At 46.5% G+C, this 20,531-nt stretch overlaps 2 protein-coding genes and 1 long non-coding RNA gene across 12 annotated transcripts in view; all 3 read left to right on the top strand.

The window, feature by feature from the left end:
- PECAM1 (platelet and endothelial cell adhesion molecule 1) overlaps nt 1-3,008 on the top strand; it is a 34,799-nt gene extending 31,791 nt beyond the window's left edge. For all 8 annotated transcript variants that reach the window (XM_054171068.1, XM_054171070.1, XM_054171069.1 and 5 more), the window contains one exon: nt 1,317-3,008. In XM_054171068.1, coding sequence (XP_054027043.1) covers nt 1,317-1,346 — 30 coding nt within the window. In that variant the 3' untranslated portion in view covers nt 1,347-3,008. The remainder of the gene's footprint in view (nt 1-1,316) is intronic.
- Nucleotides 3,009-6,942: 3,934 nt separating this feature from the next.
- Nucleotides 6,943-8,046, top strand: LOC128898240 (uncharacterized). The gene is made up of 3 exons (XR_008462769.1): nt 6,943-6,979; nt 7,274-7,369; nt 7,886-8,046. It is a non-coding gene; the product is annotated as an uncharacterized LOC128898240 (long non-coding RNA).
- A 1,128-nt stretch (nt 8,047-9,174) lies between these two features.
- TEX2 (testis expressed 2) overlaps nt 9,175-20,531 on the top strand; it is a 49,981-nt gene continuing 38,624 nt past the window's right edge. For 2 of the 3 annotated variants that reach the window (XM_054171086.1, XM_054171083.1), the window contains exon 1: nt 17,892-18,025. The gene's annotated coding sequence lies outside the window, so the exon portion shown is untranslated. Of the gene's footprint in view, nt 9,529-17,891; nt 18,026-20,531 lie in introns of those variants that run through there. The other variant, XM_054171084.1, reaches the window with a different exon arrangement.

The raw sequence follows: 20,531 nt of genomic DNA, 5'->3' as shown, positions 1-20,531 counted from the left end.
CCTCCTCCCCTTTTACCTCTTAGATATGTGTGTGTGTGTGTATGTGTGTTTGATTCTGTCCTAGGGGTACATGAGGACTGGAAGACTCAGTCAGGACATTGTGTACTTTCAGCTGCCTATTTGTTCAGCCTCACAATGTATCCTCTGAAACAGAAAACTCTAAATTTCAAATTCTGTTTTGAGAAAATTTTGGGGTTTCTTCAGCTAATTTCTCATCCTATTCAAGTGATCCCAAAGGTACTTTGTAAATTCACAGTGGTGAAGGGATTGCTTCACCTTGCCAGCATGAGACAACCAGCTCCAAAGGGACCTGGCATGTGTTTAACTGCACACAGTAACGTGGCACAATAGTTTGAGAGAGGAAATGAAGATGAAGGATGTGTCCAGTTAAAATTGGGGGGGGAAGACTTCAGCCAGTCAGGATATGAAAACCAAGGTGATACTCTGAAATAAACACTGAATTATAAACCAGGAATTCCTGCCTCTGACTCATGGGGCAAATCCTTTGGGGGTAAGTGCACAAAAGGAATTTGGCGCCTCGGTGCTGACAGACTAAACTATTAGGTTAGAGGGCACCATGTACTCTCAGCAGATATTTGTTGGAGGAAGACTTGCTTTGGTAACAGACGTCAGGACAGACTTGACAGTTGTGAACCCTCAGTGAACAGAATTATTTCTGTCATACAATCTGAAGACAATTAAGTTTGGGATCTCTCTTTCCCACCGACTAGTGAAAAGGACTCCTGTCTGCATGCTGCCTCTTGTGGTTCTCAGTGCCAGGTTGCCATGTCCCTGCCGTGTTACTGATGATAACTTGTGCAAAGGAGTGCAAGAAAGCTGATGTCTGGAAGTTGAACACTGCATTGCTCACTGTTGAGATACCCAAGTGCTCCTTAGGAACAGGGTTTTATTCTTGTGGGACTGACAATGAGGGCCTAGTTGTGGCAGCTGAGCATTGTCTAGGACGTAAGGGAGGTGACTTGCAGATCCCTTGAGTGCCTGCAGTTCCCTTCAGAATCCAGCTTTTATCAATAAGCAGCCAGCTGCAGATGTTGGTGATTAACAGTTCTGCAGCCTAGCCTGTAAGTGTTAACCTGAATCTCCCACTGTCTTACTTCCTTTTTATCTGATGAAGATAATCCTAATATCTCCCCAGGGAACTGTGAGTATTTGTCAGCTCCTTGTACAGTGCTCTAAGGAATATGTTGCTATATTTAAAGTTTTTGTATTGATTTAAAAGGACAGGATTGTGCAGGGGACACTTACACTCATACCTTTTTTTTTTTTTCTTCTATTTTTGGTCTTTTTGCCAACAGAGAATACAAGGCCATCTTGATACTACTTAGAACAGTCATCTCAAAGATCAGCTGGGAGAAGTCAAGAAGCCAAGATGGAAGATGTTGCAAATGTTTCAAAAGCTCTGCAGCACTTATTTATGAGTTTTCCAGGCTCTTCTTTCAAAATTAATTTCCTTAAGGGGAAAAATAGAGATGTTCCTGAAGCATTTAATGGAAAAAAAATACAAATAAAAATTCTCATAGGAAAGTGGCTCTAGGAACCACTGCCCTAGGTTCTCATCTTTAATTTCTCCTGCTGATGCAATTTTGCTTTTCCAATTCATCACGCTCTGAGGAAATAAAAGGGGAAGCTACATCTGAGGAATAACATTTCGACAATGCAGAAGCTACTGTGATGGCAGTAGGATACAGAAATATCTAAGCTTGCTTTGAACTAGCTAACTTGGTTATCAGTAACACTCTGCTGTGGCAGAACAGAGCTCAGCACAGCTTGGCCAACCACATAGGTGCTCTGACCTGATCCTCCGGCTGGTGCTGAACTCCCTGTGCTGCAGCAGCTGGACTGCTACCAGTCTTGGAGACAGATAACTTATAGCTCACTTGGATGTGACACTGCAGTGAGAGCCCAATGGAGGAGTGAGCTCTGGGCTCTCTACAAACTTGAATAACTGTTCAGAGAGTCAGTACTTTACCAAGTGCTTCTATCCATAGAGGCACAAATACTCCTCATTCTTTGCTAAATTGCTTCTCTCCCCTTTAAAAGTTCTGATGCTGGTTAGTTTGGTGTGATGGTTCTTCAAAGAATGGTTGCCCATCACAGTTATTTTGGATGGTGCAAAATATAGGTCTTGAGTAGATGGGTAAACCCAGGTCAGTGAGTTTGTACCTGAAAATCCTGTTCTGTATAATCCTTATTCCTTTGATTTTAGGAGAGATCTGAAGTCATACTCATGTCCAGTTTGTCCAGTATGGAATTCCATACCTATCCCTTTTCTCTGTAGTATGATAAACCACTAACATGGATCTGGTTTGGACCTGGATCTAATCTTTGCTGCCCATGTTTATCTCAGTTGCATTAGTTTAAAAACCAGAACACAAAATAAACCAGAAAAATTACTGACCACAGCTCCTTAATTGCTGGTCTTTGACGCTGCAGTCGCTCTCTTTTCTTACTGCAGATTAAATACAAGATTACCACAGAAAAGAAAGGTTCTCATTTTACTTAGGAAATAGTGAAAGAGGCCATGGATTTGTATATAGATAAATAGTTACAGCTTCAAGCATTGCATCCAAGGTGCAAAGGCAGCAAGAGATACAAAGAGGGGTCCATATCCTGATTCCAAATGTTTAAATTTTCAAGCTCCAATTACTGGCTAATATCTCTAATTTATTGTTCCCTGTGCAAATGTTGTTTGTATCATAAGCCTTTCACAAATGACTGACTTCACAGCACTCTTCTGTTGACAAATGTTCTTTCTGGCATTCCATGAGTGTTCCATTAGTGTAAGGGATGTGAAAAGGTATTTTAATAAAGAAACCTCTGAATTGAACTTTGCACTGGAACTTGCATGTTTGTATCAGTGACCACTTGCAAATGAATGCCTGCACAATTGCTTAGTAGTGATGCACCACATAGAAACATTGTGTATATTTACAGATGGAAGATGTTTCCTCTGCAAGGAGTGATTCCAGGCGCTTAGAGCTGGTGTCATGAACCAGTGCAGCAGCCGTTTAAATGCACCACATTGGTTTAAGAGTTGAGCACAGGACTGCTCCCCTGCACATAACTCCTTTGCTAAAATGACAAAAGTAAAAGTTCCTGTGTAAACCTTTCCACAGTCCCTGGCACAGCTCAGGACATCACTGGCTTCTGGGAAGTTTTGGAATATGACATTCTGGGTGTGATGGAGCAGCAGTGGGACACTTGTCTCTTGGCTGGAATGATCTTTAAACTGTTTTGGATTTAGTCTGTAGTAACAGTTGTTTGCCCTGCTGAAGCATGTGTAATCTGTCCACTTCTCAGAGTGCTGTGCTCTGCTTTGAGCACTTCTGTTTTGTCTTGCAGACAGACCAGAAATCTTTTAAAATAGGGGACACCAGATCAGCAGACATGTCCAGTGAAGCCAAGGTAAATGGCCCATGAAGTAAACAGCTACACAAAGAATCCAAATGTTGTGTTAGGAGCATGTCTTTCGGGTGCCAAATAAGGGTCATTGTCCCACTGGAAATATTTGGGGAAATGAGTCTCAAACTTGCTACTGAACCAGATGAAGCTCAGGTTAGAGCCCAACCAATACATTATTGAAAAAGAACCTAAAAGCATTTCAGATGTCTACACTGTCAGCAGGCTGAGCTCAGCAAATATAAAATGAGTGTTTAGGTTTTGATAAGACAGAAGGGACAGAACATCCTCAGGGCCTTTGCTGTTCACTGAGAGCCCCCACCTTGCTTGCACTAAGCAAATTCAGAAAGAGGTTTCTCCACCCCACAGCCTTGCTTGGTTAACTTGGGAATATTTTTTTCTGTTGCAGAACAGAGGCTCTAGGGATGAGACACAGAAATGCTTTGAATCAACAGACTTCTTCCTTGCCACTATTAATTTTCAGTCATTCCCAGCAAATCAGCAGCTGCTTAGCTTCTTGTAAGTATGTTTCTGTGTGCCCTTTCGCGGAGAAACCCGGGATGCTGTGCTGCCTGATTCGTGCTGAGAGCTGTCTGGGAGTGCCACGGAATGAGCAGCACAGCCTTCTGTCTGGTGTTCCCCCAGTACCCAGGACGGGAGGACCTTACCTCAGCGCCGAGCTGACCTCTGCCTCCACATGGGGCCGACGGCACCCGGCAGCCTCCGGCGCTGATCTGGTGCTGACCTCTGGTGGCAACTGACCCTCAGGGCGACAAAGGTGGCCACGGGTCCCTGTTGCCCTCGGGGTGGTGCCTGCCTGAGTCAGGGCTGGTGATGCCCGGGGACTGCCTGGCTCAGACTTAGAGGGAGCAGGGTGCGGGGAGGGCTGCAGATCCGGGACAGAGTCTGACTTCTTTACATGCACCGAGTAAACTGAGCCTTGTGAGTTGTGTTCCTGCAGTGGTATGATGTCTTCAGCTGGACCTCTGCCACTCTTAGAAAACAGTTTTCAAAGTGCAGTGTAAACCTGGCAGCCAGGACCTCTTTCTGTCTGGCATAGGTTAGGGAATTGTTTGTAAATGCTGGGGTGCTGCTTTTGTGCAGAGGCAGTCTCTTCTTTATCGCAGGGGGAACAAACCCCAACGTTTATTTACTTTGCTGTGTTTGTTCAAACTGCTTGTTTGTGAGCTTGGTTTGAGTTCTTAATGTTGCAATTCATCACTAAGCTATCTTGCATCATAAACCCCCAGCTTGGCAGCAGGGGAAGCAATGCTGTCAGACTAGCAGTTCTGATGTGAGGAACAGGATGGGTACAGGGAAAAGAAACAAAGCTTGAGAAAAACACAGGTATCAAATGAAAAAATGCTACCCCCAGTAATCACCAAACCCCCTTAATTTGTATTTAAAGCAAAGGAATAGCTCATATACTATGTACGTGCCAACTCCATCAATTAGTGCAGAAACAAACTATTTATAAGGCATCACAGTTAAAATAGAGTACATCAAATGCCACAAAAACCAAAACAGCTTCATTTTGGCTTCCTTAATCTGAGCAGGAATCAATCAAGCAACGCCCCATGTTGAATAGGCACCAATTAACTTTGTAATGTGGCGGGTTGAAAATTCCCCCCCAGAATTAGATTTTGCCAGATCAGCTTAGTTGGAAGCAAATGAAAGCAGTATTTACAAGTAAAACTATGATCTACAATGAAATGCAATGAATATACCATATTTACAGCTATTTACAATTAACAAACAGCACAAGGACCCCCCTGGCCAAGGACCAGGGGAAGCTACTAGCTTCTCCCTCCCTGTCTCCCCCTTACCCTCCTGTACAAAAGGGATAAAAGACAGAAGCAGGGAAGTTAATACCAGTCACAACAAAAACAGTGCAGCCAAGGTCAAGCAGAAGCAAGTTAGTATCTGCCAGCCCAAGGATGCGAGGAAATTGTTTACATTACTGGAAATTGTTTACATTACTAGCTGAAGTCCGTTATCTGTTCCAATGGGATTGTTTAGAATTATCATTATTTTCCTTTTTACACCCGATAGTGATTTATTTACATTTTACCACTTTTGTGTTCAAGATAGCCCAAAACTACCACATGAGCCCTGACCTCCCCGAAGGTGTCAAACTGGGCTCCAGACTGGAAGGTGCCTACAGCAGAGTATCCTGTGTCTAGTCCTTGGACACAGCTACCCAACAAGATGTGATCCCCTCCCCAGGAGGGAAGCTTTCCCAGTTGTTCTCCAGCAGCTCTCCAGCAGCAAGTACCCCAAGAGCTGTTACCATTGGCCCATGCCTGGCCATGAGGTCACAACATGGTCATGAGGGGCCTGTGCTTGGTGGTGAGGTCACAGGATGCCTTCTGTTGTCACAAAGCCTTGCTCTCTACAAACACAGACCCTGAGGCCTTGGGCTCAACTGCAGCAGCAGCAGCAGCCACCACAGCTGTGAAAGCTGCAGCAGAAGCAGCAGTAGTCATGGTTGTAGAGTAGAGAGCCATGGCCCCCATTCATTGCCTCTTCCTCTTCTTCCTCTTCATGGCCCTGCAAGTCAGGGCTGTTGGTGGAGCTCCATTGCGAGCCCAAGGAGCAGGTAAGCAGCAGTGCTGGTGCAGCCTTTCCTGGACAGAGGTATTTCCCCCCCGAGAAGCATGGAGCGATGGTGTTCCCTCCAGTGAGGGTTTCCTCTTGGATGCCTGAGATTCTCAGGCCCCTCTGCAGCTTCAGCAATCTCTGCTTTCTCTATGGTCCCACCCTGTCACCTGAGCCCCTTCCAGTGCCCATAGGCCACCAAGGCAGAAATGGATGCCAACATGCAATAAAATGTTTCTCATCTGTGCTTGCTTCTAGACAAGGATGGAGGAGTCCCTGATTATCCTGTTCAACAGCTGGATCTTGGTGTCAAGCCCTTGGAGCGTCGTGGAGGTAAGTTCCCAATGTCCCTTTCCTTGAAAGGACAAACACTGACAATGTGCCAAGAGCAGCTTCTTGTGCAGTTTGCCTTAGGATGATACTCTTCTTGCTCACTTCTCCGTCCCTTGGCCCATTCTTGAGATCGAGCCAAGAACAATCCCACAGTTCAGTCCTTGGAAGAAGGAGCATTTACTCTGTAATCTTCTTTCAGTGTGAAATGCAAATTGCTCCTTCCATGGCTGAGGCACAGACCTGGAGAGGAGCAGAGGGAATGAGTAGGGATCAGCAACATGCCTCGGGGCACTTTGTCTTGAGAAGCTCTTTGTGGCCCCTTGGAGCAGGAGCTGCTGTCAAGCCAGGTGGCTGGTTGGAGTTTAGTTCAGAGCTTAGTTTGGTCACAGCACGGTGCCACTGCAGGCAGGCTGTAACTCTTTGCAGCCTGCTCCTGAGTGGGCAGAGCTGAGTGCCGTGGGGTGCCTGGCTCTGACTAGCATGCAGTACCACTGCCTTCTGCAGAGGTGTCTGCAGCTGTGTCTCAGAGGCTCTTCTTTGCTGTGCTTCTTTGCAGACGTAACTGTAGGCCAAGACATTTCAGCTTCCCAGCCATACTCCAGGACTGAGGCTCTGATAGATGGCACAGGTAGGTCATGGCTTTTCCTTCCCTTTGAGAGCTGCCATCTCCAAGGCCAAGGGTAACTTAGCCGAGTGCCTCAGTAGGTGTGAGGACACAGACCTGCTTGGGTGAGCCCCTGACAGTTTCTGCAAGCCAGTTCTGCCCAGGCTGGTGCCAATAGGTGATGGAATCTTCTCTGGGTGTTCAGTTACAGACATGCCTGCAGAGGGGACTCTGCTGAGTCTCTGCTGAGCTCACAGGCCAAGCACTGGTGTTCCACATTTTATTTGTGTGAAACTCAGCTAAATCCCTTCTGTTTAGGTCTTCCAAGACCAAACTACACAGTTGAGGAGGGAAAGTTTTCAGAGGATTTAGAACTCTTCAGAAAACTGCAGGAGGACCTGGGCAGAAAAATAGGTGGGTATCCTTCATTCTGCCTTAGCTGTGAGCCTCAGCAGTGAGAGGCTGCGACACAGGTCTGGCCACACTGTGGCCTGCACAGGGGGAAGAAGGGAAGGAGTCAATGGGTCAGATCCAGCTCCAAGCTTTATAAGCTGAGCTAAAAAGCAATGCCCATGCTGGAGAAAAGGCAGAAGTGGAAAGAAGGTCTCAAGTGCCTGACTCTGTCCCCTCAGGCTGTGGGAGCTGGCCCGGGGAGAGGGTAGAGATGGAGGGGTGGCACTCCCTGCAGCCGGGATGGGTTTTGTCCATGTCCCTGGAAGGTGCAGCTAGTCAAGCAGCTGCATTCCCTGCTGTCCCTTCTTCTTCTGGTCTTCTGAGTTTTGCTGGATGGGACAACCTGTCCCAAGGGCTGGGACCATGCTTCCAGGCATCAGTACTTAGGAGGGGGCAAGGAACTTCTGGCCAGAGCAAGCATGCTGTAAGCTTGCTGGTGGTGCACAGGACAGACTAATGTTCCCATTGCTCCTCCAGATATGGTCAACAACAGTGGGGATGCTGACCAGAACACTGAAAGCCTGTCATGGCCCCAGAAGGTGCTGGAGTACTTTGTGGATTCCATGGTACACCTTGTGGTTTCGGTGCCATTTGTCATTGTGTTACTCTGTGTGACAAAATGGTACTGGAAGAAGGGACGAGAGTGAGTGTTTGCTTTTTCCCCTGTGCTCCTGCCTGCAATGGCTGATCACAGCCAGCGAGTGCTTCTAGTCCAGCCTCTGTGGAGCAGGGACTTAGTGCTGGGTCAAAAAGCTCCACCAGCAGCTGAGAACTTCAACAGTCTCCTCTCTCCACAGGGACACAGAAGCCACTGCAAGTCGCAGCCTGACAGACAACTGCAGCCAGACAGACATCTGCATCCAAGGCCCCACACCACAGCTTGAATCTTTAATAACAGAGCCTTAGGCCTCCCAGCAGCCCCTGTGCCCCCCTCCCCCACCCCCCCCAGCCTCCCACAGCCTGCTGTGTCCACCAAGCACAGGGGCACCCTTCCAATCCAGGACTTCCCATCCTTTCCACCTTCCCCCTCCCCCTGCCCCCAGCAGCCCCAACCACCCCACCCCACTTTCTCAGCCTCCCCTTTTCCTGTTATCAATAAATATGTTTCCTATGGCAAGCTTTGGTGGGGTCCTTGGCAGTGTTTGCTCAACACTTGCACTTCATGATGAGATGAGGTCTCTGGAGCTCCTCTACCCCAGCGCACCCAGTATGGGGAAGAAACGAACAACCAGAGCCCTGGGTGTGGTCACAAGGCCTGCATCCTAGTCCTTGAGACATGGTGGAACAGCTGGCAGGGCTGGACTGTTGTCATGGACAGGTATGCACATGTTTAGCAGAGGCAGCCCAGCAAGGTGAGCTAATGGAGCTGCTCCTTATGTGCCTCAAAGATCACATGCCAGGGTCCTCAGGGGTGACATCAACCCCCACCCCGATACTTGCCAGAAAGACCATACAGCAAGCCCTGGTGACAGAGGATGCAGAGAAGGCTTCTCTGCTTCACTCTCTGTTGCCATGGCTGGACCCCAGCTTTTCCTTACAGAACTCTGCTCTGTCCCAGGAGAAGTGCTTCTGTGGTAGGTCACAGCTTCCAAGGCAGTGGGAATGAGAGCTGCTGGTCTGTCCTCAGGAGTGGAAGGGACAGAGGTTGACATCAATAGCATAAAGAGAAGACTGTCTTAAGTGGGCTGAGTCATGGTATTACTTGGCATCCCTGCTTGATAAGAGGCTGTGAGAGCCTAATGGAGGAAAAATTGTTGGGTTTATTAAGCTGTGGTCAGAGTGTAAGTCAATTAATGAAAATTACAGCCAGCCAGGTTATTAAACTAGCATGATATTGTCAACAGGAAATATGGATTTCTTTTGATCAATTTAAAATCATTTAAAGCACAGCAATAATGAAAATCTCAGTCTCCACAATGCAAAACTTAGGTTGGATTTCATTACTGTTTGAGTAGGATTTTATATTTTTGTTTCAGCTTCATGATCATTACAGGCACAGAAGCTATAAAGAGTAAGATTTTTATTTAGGAATGCCAAAAGCTCTCATAAGGCAAAAGCTCTGAGGTGGCTGGAGATGAGCCATGATCCTGCAGTGTGATCCACAGCAGAGCTAGAATCAGGTACAACCGTTTGTTTAGATGCAGTCCTTGCATGCAAAACGATAGATGACATTTCCTAGGTACTGGCTGTGTCCCTGTCACTCAGAGGTGATCAGGACTAGATGGCCTCTATTGCTTTAATTGCTTTGGCCTTTACTTCTCACAAGCAGGTCAGACCTGCTGTGCCTGATGTTCCTCTAACTCTCACCACATGCGGCCGCTGCCACTTGAGCTGTGGCCTCCAGACCAGAACCGATGGGTTTGCCCAGGAAATGGCTGCATACAGACACGGAGAACACGAGTGTGAGAAACAAGCTCACTTTCCCTAAAAGTTTTGCTGAGCGACAAAGCCCGTTAAAGGTTTATTTACAGCGCAGGGTCCATGCCTTCCCGCATGTACACCTTTCCTTCCCCACACTGGGGGGCTTTATAACCTGCCCTTGTTACAGGACCCCTTCCCGCTCAGCATCCTGAATGGATCCAAGAAAAAAGCTGCCCTGCCACTGCGACCTCACTTCCCGCCACTGCATGGCAGGCGGGGGTGTTGCCGGCAGTCAGTGGATGAAGTCTCAGGGTTGAACTCTTGACCTCGAGGGCTGCTATGCTGTTGTCCCTTACCTGATCGCAAAATGTCCTCCAAGGGCTTCCACCCCGGGGGTGGAGCTTCACATTCTTCCCGCTCACCTATACTCTAATTAACTAAAGCAAAATTACTTCCTATCTCTCTGTTTATCACAGGAGTGAACTGCCTCCCTGGCTGCAATTTCCAGACGAATTCCGTGAAGAGAGCTCAGCTCTGACTCAGGGTACTCCTCAGGGCTGGAAGAACAAATCTACTTACAGTAGGCATTGCCACTCTGGAAAAACTGGTTTCAACCTGCGGGTGCTGAGCCTGGAGCAGCCCCCAGACAATCTGTGCCCCCTGGCTGGAAGTCAGAGACCTTAAGTGCACAGAGGAGAAATATGCAGAGTTATGAGGAGACATTCATGTTGCTCCCAGGGACCTCGGGGACTAGTTGATCTCTGCAGCAGGATGGTATGTTCAGCATGACTGGAAGCATTAGCTGCCTCAGCCCTGAAACCTCAGAACATTGTGTACGCTGCTTAAATCCAGTTCAGTCGCTGCTGGCGGGAGGGAGGCTGCCCTGGCAGAGAACAACCCTGCCACACACCTGTGCTTTGTCAAACAAGAAATGCTAAAGGCTATTCTTTAACTATCTTTATTTCCTTCTTCTCTCTCTTTTTTTTTTTTAACCTGAAGCTGATCTTGATTTCTTTCTGACCATTCTTTCTCACTCACACAGTCCTGTATAGCAAAAGGAACAGTAGAGAGCACACATGACTAATGCCCCCTACAAGGAGAAAATCATAATTGATGCTTTTTAATTACAAGCTTTCTGCATTATGGTTTAGTTTTTTAGCTTATAATCACTAACAGTAAAATAGAGACTTCAGTATCTTGCTGCCTTTTCCTCCTTTGTAGCATATATAGGTCAGATTTTCATGTTGACCCCTTATTATCTCTGACACACTAATTAGTGCACTGACTGGTTGACAAAGGTCACATCTGTTTTCTTCATTGCATGCAGGCATGGTGCTCACACCAACTGATTTTCCTAATTGCTGTCTCTTTTGGAGTAATTTCCACAAGGACAAAATCAGTAGTTCCACTGTGTAGCTGCTTTACACCTATTTTACACCTATTTCGTACTGATGTCAGTGAAAGACAAGGTTAAGGGCAAAGGAGTGTCAGCAGTCATCATATCTATGGCACATGTCCTCTGTTCTGCACTTCACAAGCACACTTTGTGCATCCTTGACTTTTCAAGCTCTGTGCAGGGATAAAGTTGTTGCCTTTCCATGAGGAAACAAATGGAGCTTTTACTCCCTGTCTTTGACCAAAGCACTTAGGTGATTTTAGGCCCAGTGGATCATTTGTAACAGGCAAAATTGATCACCCAGGTACTTTGATGGAGCCCTTTTACTTACAAAGAAAGTACACGATTCTGTTTCCTTGAACAGAGGAGGAACCAGACAATAGGAGGCAGTTTCCCTGCATGCAATCTCAGTCCTTTCAGCCAGCACTTTATCCAGAAGCACTCCAACAGCTTTTTTCCTCAAGGTCACTCTTACAGAGTTTTTCTTCCTGGTTTGGACAGAAGAGTGCTCTCTAAGCACTGCCTTCCTCCCCCCATCTTCAAAGCTGAAGAGGCCTTACAGCAAATATCTAGGTGATTAAAATCCCCCATGACAACCAGGGCCTGTAACTGCAAGGCTCCTATCAGCTGCCTGTAGAAGGCCTCATCAACTTCCTCCTCCTGATCAGGAGGCCTGTAATGGACACCCACAACAGTCTCACCCATGCCAGCCTACCCCTTAATTCTTATCCACAAACTCTCAACTCGCTCTGGATTCTGCCCCTAGACAGAACTCAATACACTTTAGTTGCTGTCTTGTGTAAAGAGCAACTCCACTACCTCACCTTGTTGACTTGTCTTTCCTAAAAAGGAAAGCTAATATTGTTGGAGAGAAGTAGTAGTCTTGTTCTGGTGAACATGAACAAGAATTCAGTTTGGAGGAACTGAAAACATTTGGCTTGGGAGGTTGGGTGTAAATCTGTTAGAGAAATGGGCCAGGACAGAACTGTCACTAGTGTTTGGTTGTAGGGAGAGAAGGGAAGGTTGAATCTTGGCTGTGATTATTTTGTGTGTATATATAAGCTGTCTGCTTGTGTGGGCCTGTGGACTTGTCCACTTGTGTGGACAAGTACTGAATGCTGGGGCTGGGAAAATCTTAGTCCTGTGTTTGCTTTTAAAGTTGTGCTCCTGTTTGCTGTGGGGTGTAACTGTACCTTTGTGTTCTCATTGTTTAAGTCCAGACTCCTTGGCAAAGCTGTGTCTGACTTGTTTAAAAGAAGACCTTGCCCCTATTTTTGTCCAAAATGCTGGGCTGTCTGGAATAGACATTTGGAGTTGCTCTGTGAGGTGGATATGCTGCTGCTCAGTTGCAGAGATTGAAGTTCTTGACACCTAGGTGAAGTTAATGTAAACAAAGGTTCTAGCAACATTTAGGTTTGAAATTACACTATCAATATATGCACAACAGCCTCAATTCTAGCAGCATGTTGTTTACACCTTCAGAAGATGGGAAATGCCTTGCCAGAGGTTTAGCTATGCCAGTTCTCCATCTCAGATGGAGAAACCAAAGTCTCTTTGGTGTATCTTCCCATTCTGGTAATGCTGCAATTCTGATTCCATTTTACCAGCTCTGCATTCAGACATGTTAATGCTCTCAGAACAGAGACATCTGAGCAAGATGTTGCTGTTTTTATGATAGTGTTGATGTTTTGACTTCATGCCAACACCATCCAGGAACAATTCCCATTAGGTCTATTGATGTGAGTCTTTCCTCGAAGGGGATACTCAGGAAACTTTACCTGAATCATCTTTTAAAGTAGATTAGTTGAATTCTATTAAACCCTATGCAGATATTCATATGCAGAATTAAGTGGCATTAATCTGATTTAGTGTACTTCACTCTGGAACTGAAGAAAGATAAATCAAATGAAGGCCACTTTAATTCTGAGTAACAGCCCTTGTGCAGGGCTCCAGTGTAACTTCACTAACCACTTTCAATCACACTTGTCATTAATTCAGATTTTTTTTTTCTCATTTTCCCTGTGAAAACAAGGGACAATAAAGTCATCATAGATGACCTGACCATAGGTTCTACTCCCTCCCCTGCTCCCACCCCACAAAACACTACAGACCTAGCTCCTCCTGAGTATTGGACAGTTGGAGTTCTGGATCTGAAGGTTGCTTTTAATTTCTAGTGTACACTAAATGCTCTTTTCCCCTTTACTAACACTTTAAATTAAGCACATCAGTGCAGAATCTTAGCATCTGTCCAGCACTGCTGGGTGGTGTTAATGATGTTCCTGTGGTAGTGCTGTGCATGTGGAAAAGTTGCAGTGGTTTAAAAATGTGGCATCGCCTGTTCTGTATCAGGAGTACTGTATTTACTTGTAGATTTAAAATAGGGGACTGATTTGGCAGCTAAAAGGTCAGGACACATAGTGTTGATTTTGTGCTCTGCTTTTCCTGATAGAAAATTGCCTGATATTGTTGTCAAGGCCTCCAGGTGGAATGCCTGTGCAGATAAAATGTCCAATAATGCCACTGTGTCCCCCATACCTTCCCCCAGCTTTGTAGTTTGTCACAGTTCCACTCTGAAATTCTCCAGCACTCAGCCAATACATATTCTAACTCACAAAGGTCTCTGAGGAGGGAGGGGTATTGACTTCTCCATCATGTGCAGATCAGATTTCAGGCTTTTAGAGTTTTGTGCATTTGCCAGGTACACTGAAATGCAGATACCAGCTCTTGCAACCTTTGCGTGACTTTGGCAGCCTGCACGTGGTTATTCTGTGTGGCACAGGGACTCACCTCTTCCCCAGACAGGGATGGCACCCCTGCTATAGGTATGCACCAGATGTTTTCCCTGTCATGATTCAGAGTCAGGGCAGGGGAGATGAGCCTGTGTGAGAAGCATCAAGAATGTTTTGCAGGCCCAAGGGAAAGCTGCACAAATTCACATCTGTTTGACCTAGGCTGCATTGCAAAACACCTTCCCTGGCAACAAGGTCTGCCTCTGGGTGTCACCTTGTCAGCACAGTTCTAGCTTTGCATGCCCTGCTGGCCTTGTTTTAGCCTGTTAGCGAATCCACCTGACCTTCTGGCAGCCATGAGAGAGGCTGTGCTGTTGCTCTTCTACCAGTACATCAGCTCACAGTTGCAGGGAGCTGGCTCTGGCAATATGTCTTCTCTGAATGTGTGCAAAGCCTTGATATGAGGAGTAGTATAGAGCTGTCTCTCTGCAAATACTTGGTAATCTAGAAACCTTTAATAAATAATAAAAAAAAAACAAAAAAGGGGGGGAGAGGGAAGAGAGGAAGATTACAAGGACAAATGAGAAGGAGATGGTCTATCCTCAGCTCAGCTTTTCAAATGAGGCAGCAATACATACCCACCCCCAGAATAATGTGCTTTAGCACAGGAAGCAACACGAGCTCAGAGCTCATGCAGGTCCCAGGCAGATTTGAGAAGTAGAGCTAGAGCTGGGCTCCAAGAGCTGACCTGGGAGGCTGTCTGAGGAGGGTATGGTCTAGCTGTGCTCCTTTGTGCCATCAAGAAGCTAGGCAGCAGTACTGCAGCTCAGGGGCTGGGAGAAGTGATGGGTTGGAGGCCAAAATAGGCAGATTTGCAGCATACAGAATTCAAAGACAACAGTGAAGCCATTGGGCGGGAAAAGAACTGGGAGGTGCTGAGGACGCTATCGTTAAGTGTTTGACAAGCAGGAAGTAGGCACACAAGCACTGTGGAAGGTGTGACAGTCGGAAGCTCATACTCTCCTCCATACCCATAATCAGCACCAGCTGAAACCCACTGGGAAGCCTTGGCCTTGCAATGCTTTTTGGGTTGCTGCACACATTGAGTGGGCTGAGGGCTTGTTTGTTTGGTTGTTTTTTTCTGAGCTAAGCCTCTTTCCATGGAGCTTAATATTATGCAGATACCAAACAAACAAGATGACAGTGACACACACTGTGCTCACACATACACACAAAGCCACCTATGCCAAGATCCACGCATTCAGGCACAGCTGCTGCCTCCCTCCTTTTAACATTTCTCAGCATAAAATTGGAAGCAGGCCTGTCCTGCATCTCTTGGGTCTTCCCCAGGACATCTGACAGCAGCAAGAGATTTGTGGAAACCCAAATCTCCTGTACTTTTGTCACAAAAATACAAGCTTTAAACTATCCTGAACTGTGAAATTCTGATAGGGCCATTACAGAAAAATTAACTGGGCCTCGCAGTAGCGCTAGGAGAGAAATATCACTTCTGATTTTACAGCCTGCTCATGCACTGCTTTTAAGAGTCATTTAAATGCCTCCCTCACATATTTCAAAAGATTAAAGTATTTTTTTTTCAGAAGCAGCTCCTGACTGTAGATACCTACTCCTAGAGTCTGCAGGCCTGTTGTTTCTCAAAATGATTGTGTTATTTACACACAGGATATGGAAATATTAAAAATAAATAAGCATTACTTTATGCTCTTTTCTTTTCACAGGGTGGGTGGAAGATAAATCCAACAAAAGGATTTACTCTTACAGCACTGAATGAATCAAAAATTCAGAGAGTCTTTCTTTTCCCCTCTTCCATCTGACTGCAACTTGCCTTTTAGAAGAAGATTCCCAAGAGTCCATGTACCCATGAAGATAGGTAACATGGTCAGACACAGCTTGTGTCTAGTTTTTCCCAGGGCTGGCTCCAGCCTTAGCTCAGCACCTATCAGTTTGTGGGAGAAGACTCTGCTGAGCACCTAACTTCATCTGGGAAACAATTCTCTCGGGGTCATTTTTTTAGGCAATATGTTGCCTAAGTTAGGTGCAAACCGAGGGCAGAAAACCATTCAGGAACTCTAGTGAATTGCCTATAGTTTCACACATCTGAAACCAACCTGCCAAGCCCACTTTCAGCCATAATCTTTCTTCCTGTAGGGAAAACCTGTCAGTAACAAAACAACCACTATCTTATCTTCAGCCTTTGGAAACATTAACATCACTTTTGTATAATGATTCAAAGGTCTACCTATATACAATGATAGCTATGGAAAGAGACCCATCCTAGATGACTGAATAAACTTGCACATATTTAAAATATAATGTCTTCTTTGTTAAAAAGACTACAGAATAAATAAAGGTGACGCAGTGATGCTCACACAATGCAGTCTTTTGTTGGGTTCCTTCAGCTTAGGGAGACTTAAGATTGCTGAGTTTACTGCTTGGACATCCAACAGCTTGAAGTATTTGGTCCTCTATTTGGTGAGCTCAGGTCTTTCCTTGCTGAGGCAGATTTCAGCGGGTGCTGCCCACTTTGTCACCGTCACCTGTAGTTTGACAGTGACATGCCAGAATCCTGGTTTTAAAAAAGAAAAGCTACCAAGAGTCTTGAAAACCCAAAGATGCCTGGGGATGATTAACTTCCACAAAACACTGAACTGTCCCTGAAATATGAAGCTAAAATCAGGATGAGTGCAATCTGCACCTACTTTTGAGCTAGACTGCACAACCTGCTACCTACTTCATCTGTGAAGGGACCTCAAACCCTGGCTGAGCTGTAGCTGTAGCTAAGATAGTAAACTATATGAAAATTAGTATTGTATATTCAACTCTTTGTATTAGCTAGTTTGCAGCAGATTGAATGATCTTCAAATATCCCACTAAATAGATAAACCTTTTCTTCATCACCTCATAGAAGTATCATAAAATTGAACACTGGTATGAAATAAAGAGAATCTGAAAGATTTAAAATGGAAATTGTTAAAGAGAATTGAAATGGCCAAATGAATCCATAGGGTAGCTGAAGCAGCAGGGGTAGCTAAGGTTGACATCAGCCTGACCTGGTGTAGATGTTGTAATCTCATTATTAGGTGTCTGCAGAAGCGAGAGCAGTTAAGTGAAGGGTAAAAGCCATGGCAAGGCTGTAATTTATTGTAGGAGACCATTATTAGGAAAACAACCTTTTGACAGATTTTTGTTTCCTCTCAGTCTGTTTCAAATTGGGAAATAGGGAAAATAAATAAAATGCCCTCTGGCATGGCATGTTTCCTAGGATAACTGCCCGGCTGTTTGGGAAACAGATGATTTTGGTCATGTGTGTCGTGTCTCGATATAGAACAGCTTTATTTTGTCTGGTGCATGTACATTTCCTGCAAGCAGCAGCTCCCTCCACTACACCACGTAGTCAAGAACTGACAGTAAACATTTGCCTGCAAACCCAGTGCACACGGGAAGGCAAACCCCAGCTACACGGCTTCCTGGAACTGGCTGCTCGCAGATGCGGTCAACACAGAAAGCAGCGATTAGAAGGTTTAACACCAAGGCCAGAGAACGGACCGTGCTGCCGCCGGCCTCGCAAACCCACCCTCATTGCCACGGGAGCACGGGATTGTCAGGGACCTTTGCCAAGTGCCCGGGAACGGACAGAACGCCAGGGTCCCTGCGCTGGCCGTTTACTCTTTCCCCGAGCGGCTCCTCGGTTCAGGGAGGCGTTTCCTTGCGTCACGTCTCACCGGCTGCCCCAAACTTTGGCAGTGGGCTGCCCGTCTGAGAGGAAGAGGCCATTCCTTCCTACCAAAGCGACCCCCCCGCTGCGGTGCAGTCCGGCCCGCCTCGTCTTTCTCGCCCGAAGCGTTCGATCCCCAGCATTCGCTCTGGTTCCTCCAGCCCAGCCAGGCCGCGGCCCGCCTCACACCGCCCGCGGCGCGCCCGCGCCCCGCCCCGTCCCTCCGGCCGGCGCTGCAGCTGCTCCGGCAGGCCCGGCCCACCGCGGGGCCCGGATTGGCGGCGCCGGGCAGCCCCGCCACCTCTCCTCCCCCTGCTGCCGCCCGGCGCGGCGCGGGTGGCGCGGGCCGGGGGACGCCGGGGCCGCGCCGGGCAGTGCCATGAGCCGCGGATAAGGTAAGTGAGGCAGGGCGGGCCCCGCCGTGCCGCCTCGGCCCGCTCCGGGCAGCTCCTGCGCTGCTTACTGCAACCCGCCGGGGCTGGGAGCGCCGTCGCCGCCGCAGCATCAGCGCCCGGCATGAGGAGCGGGAGCCCGGCGGGCTCTGCCGGTGTCTCTAGGGCTGGCGGCATGAAGGAGAGAAGGGGCGTCCGGCGGCGAAAAGAGGCCTAGGGTGGGGGAAAGGCGGCTCCCGGGACGCCCCGAGGGAGCTGATGGCGGCCGGGTGTTGCTGTCGGTCCGGCTGCGGTGGCGGCCCGCGGTGACCCAGGGGCTAGGGCGGGTCTGGGGGCTGCGGGGCTGCTGTCTCTGGGTGAACCGAGCCGCGGCCGGGGAGAGGATTTATCTTTGCTGCTGGGCAGGGTTCGGTGGGATGGAGTCAGTGCTGCTCTCCACCGGTGTAACCGAGCTGGAGGCTGGGCTGAGGTAGGGTTTGCAGTTCGGCAGGAGCGCTGCTGAAGTAGAAGTGACACCTTAAAAACAAGCAGCAGAGGAAACGGCGATAACGTTTGTTCTTGCTGGAACTGTGCGGGGGGGAGCATTTTCAGTTGGCTTTTAGTATCAAAAGCGTGAGATTTTCTGCCTCCTACAATTGTTTCCTTCTGTCAAGTCTCGGCTCTTTAGTTTCTGCTTCTCTCGTAATTCTCAGTGTCACTTGGGATTTTGCCTCGCTATTGCAGTTGAGTGTCTAAACCCGTTTACTGTGTCTTTTCAGCATGTACTCGAATCCTTTCTAAATGAGTGTGTTCGACTTCTTGACGATTGTATCTGTCAGCAAATGTCTGAATGAACTCTTGCCCCATAATTTAGGGGAGTTAAGTATACAGTCAAGTTAAAATTAAACTTTTGTATGTGACTTCATATTGTAACTGTAAGATGAATTAGTATGAGCCTTCAGTGCTGTAAGATTATCTTCTGTTAAGATGCTTTGTCATACTCCTCTGTCTTCACACAACTCCTCTTTCAAGATGATCTTGCCTGCCTAACTCGGGAAAAACAAGGCAGGCTCACAGTCTCAGGGGTGCAATTTTTTTTTACAGGAAGATGTGGCTTTTTGAATTTTAAAATAGCTTCATAGTCCTAAACTCTGCATTAAATTCAGGCAGTGTGAGTGAGTGCCCTGTTTCAGTTTTCCAAACTGAAAATGTGCTAAGTTAGAGGTAAAAGTACTTTAATTTAAGCAAAAGAAAGTAAACTTTTTTTTTTAAATTTTAAATGTTAGAATTGGCTTTTAAAGCTTCTGACATGTTCTTTTATGAGACATGAGAAGTTGCTTTCTGATTGACATCAAAGCTGATCCAACAAGCTGCTGTCTTGTGGGTGGCTTAGTAATAGTACTCCCAGGAGGTGCTGCGGTTTGAGGTAGAGTTTGAAAGGCAGGGCAGAGTAAGGTGCTTTCTGTCTTGAGCAGAAGACCAAGGTGGTAATTCTGTCTTCAAAAATGTCTTATCCTCAACTCCCCTGGGGTATGGTATCCCCTGTGAATTGTCTTGGTAAACTGAGTACTTCTCTAGTGAATTTTGCTTTTGTTCCATGCAAAGAACTACTTCAAATGACCTACATTGCTTTTATTTCAGAAAAGCAAAGCAGTTAGTGAAATCTTAAGTGAAAAGGTGAAGCAGGACACAGCCAGATAACTTAAATATTGCATTGTTCCATCACACTTAACACTTTGGAACAACAATAGCAAATGCTTAGTTTCTAACTAAAGAACCGAGACAAAGCTTTACAAGTAAAGTATTCGGAGCAGGAATGTACGATGGCAGTAACTTCCTTGATGTAAACAAAGATGTGTGGATGTTGTAGGTGTGTAAACAAAGTAATGGGAGATAGGGAAATTTATCTAGTAAGGAAGAGGTTAGTGTAACTGAAATAAGTTTAAAATCATGTAGCTAGAGGACTGAAGATGCATTGTTGTGTTCAAAGAGCTTCTTAGCTCATAGGTTTGAGGATTGTGCTGCTCTAACCTCACCTTTCTGTGCAAATTCAATTCCATTAGATGAAATCAAAAGACTTCTCTTGTAGCATGTCTGAAAGGCCACCAAGCTTCTGTTGCATGAGTATGCAGGTGACCAGTCGTAAGCATGGCAGTGAACATACATAAGGGTGTATTTCATGTCCTGTTGTCCCTCTGTCCTGTTATCTGTTATTGGCCAGGAAGATAAATTGCGGTGCTGAGTGTGTAGAGCATAGCTGATACCTGCCCAGGAGCTGAAGAGAAATAAAACTTGTTTATCAAGATAAATTGTAGGTTTCAAAAGGAGAGGGTAAGTAAATTCTGGTCTTAAACACATTCTTTGAGCTTATAAAAGTTCCTCAGATCTCTGGTTTTTTACTCTCTTCATTTGGCAGGCTAGAAATTGTTGTATCAGATGTCCACAGTAAGTGGTAATGTCAGTTCAGTGTGCTCTAAATCACTTACCCTTGAATAAAAGCATCATGTTCCACAAACCCTTACTGCCCTAA

This window comes from Dryobates pubescens, chromosome 20 (genome assembly GCF_014839835.1).
Source record: "Dryobates pubescens isolate bDryPub1 chromosome 20, bDryPub1.pri, whole genome shotgun sequence".
Classification (NCBI taxonomy): domain Eukaryota; kingdom Metazoa; phylum Chordata; class Aves; order Piciformes; family Picidae; genus Dryobates; species Dryobates pubescens.
The sequence above is the reverse complement of the archived record's forward strand: the minus strand, read 5'-3'. Positions and strand labels throughout refer to the sequence as shown.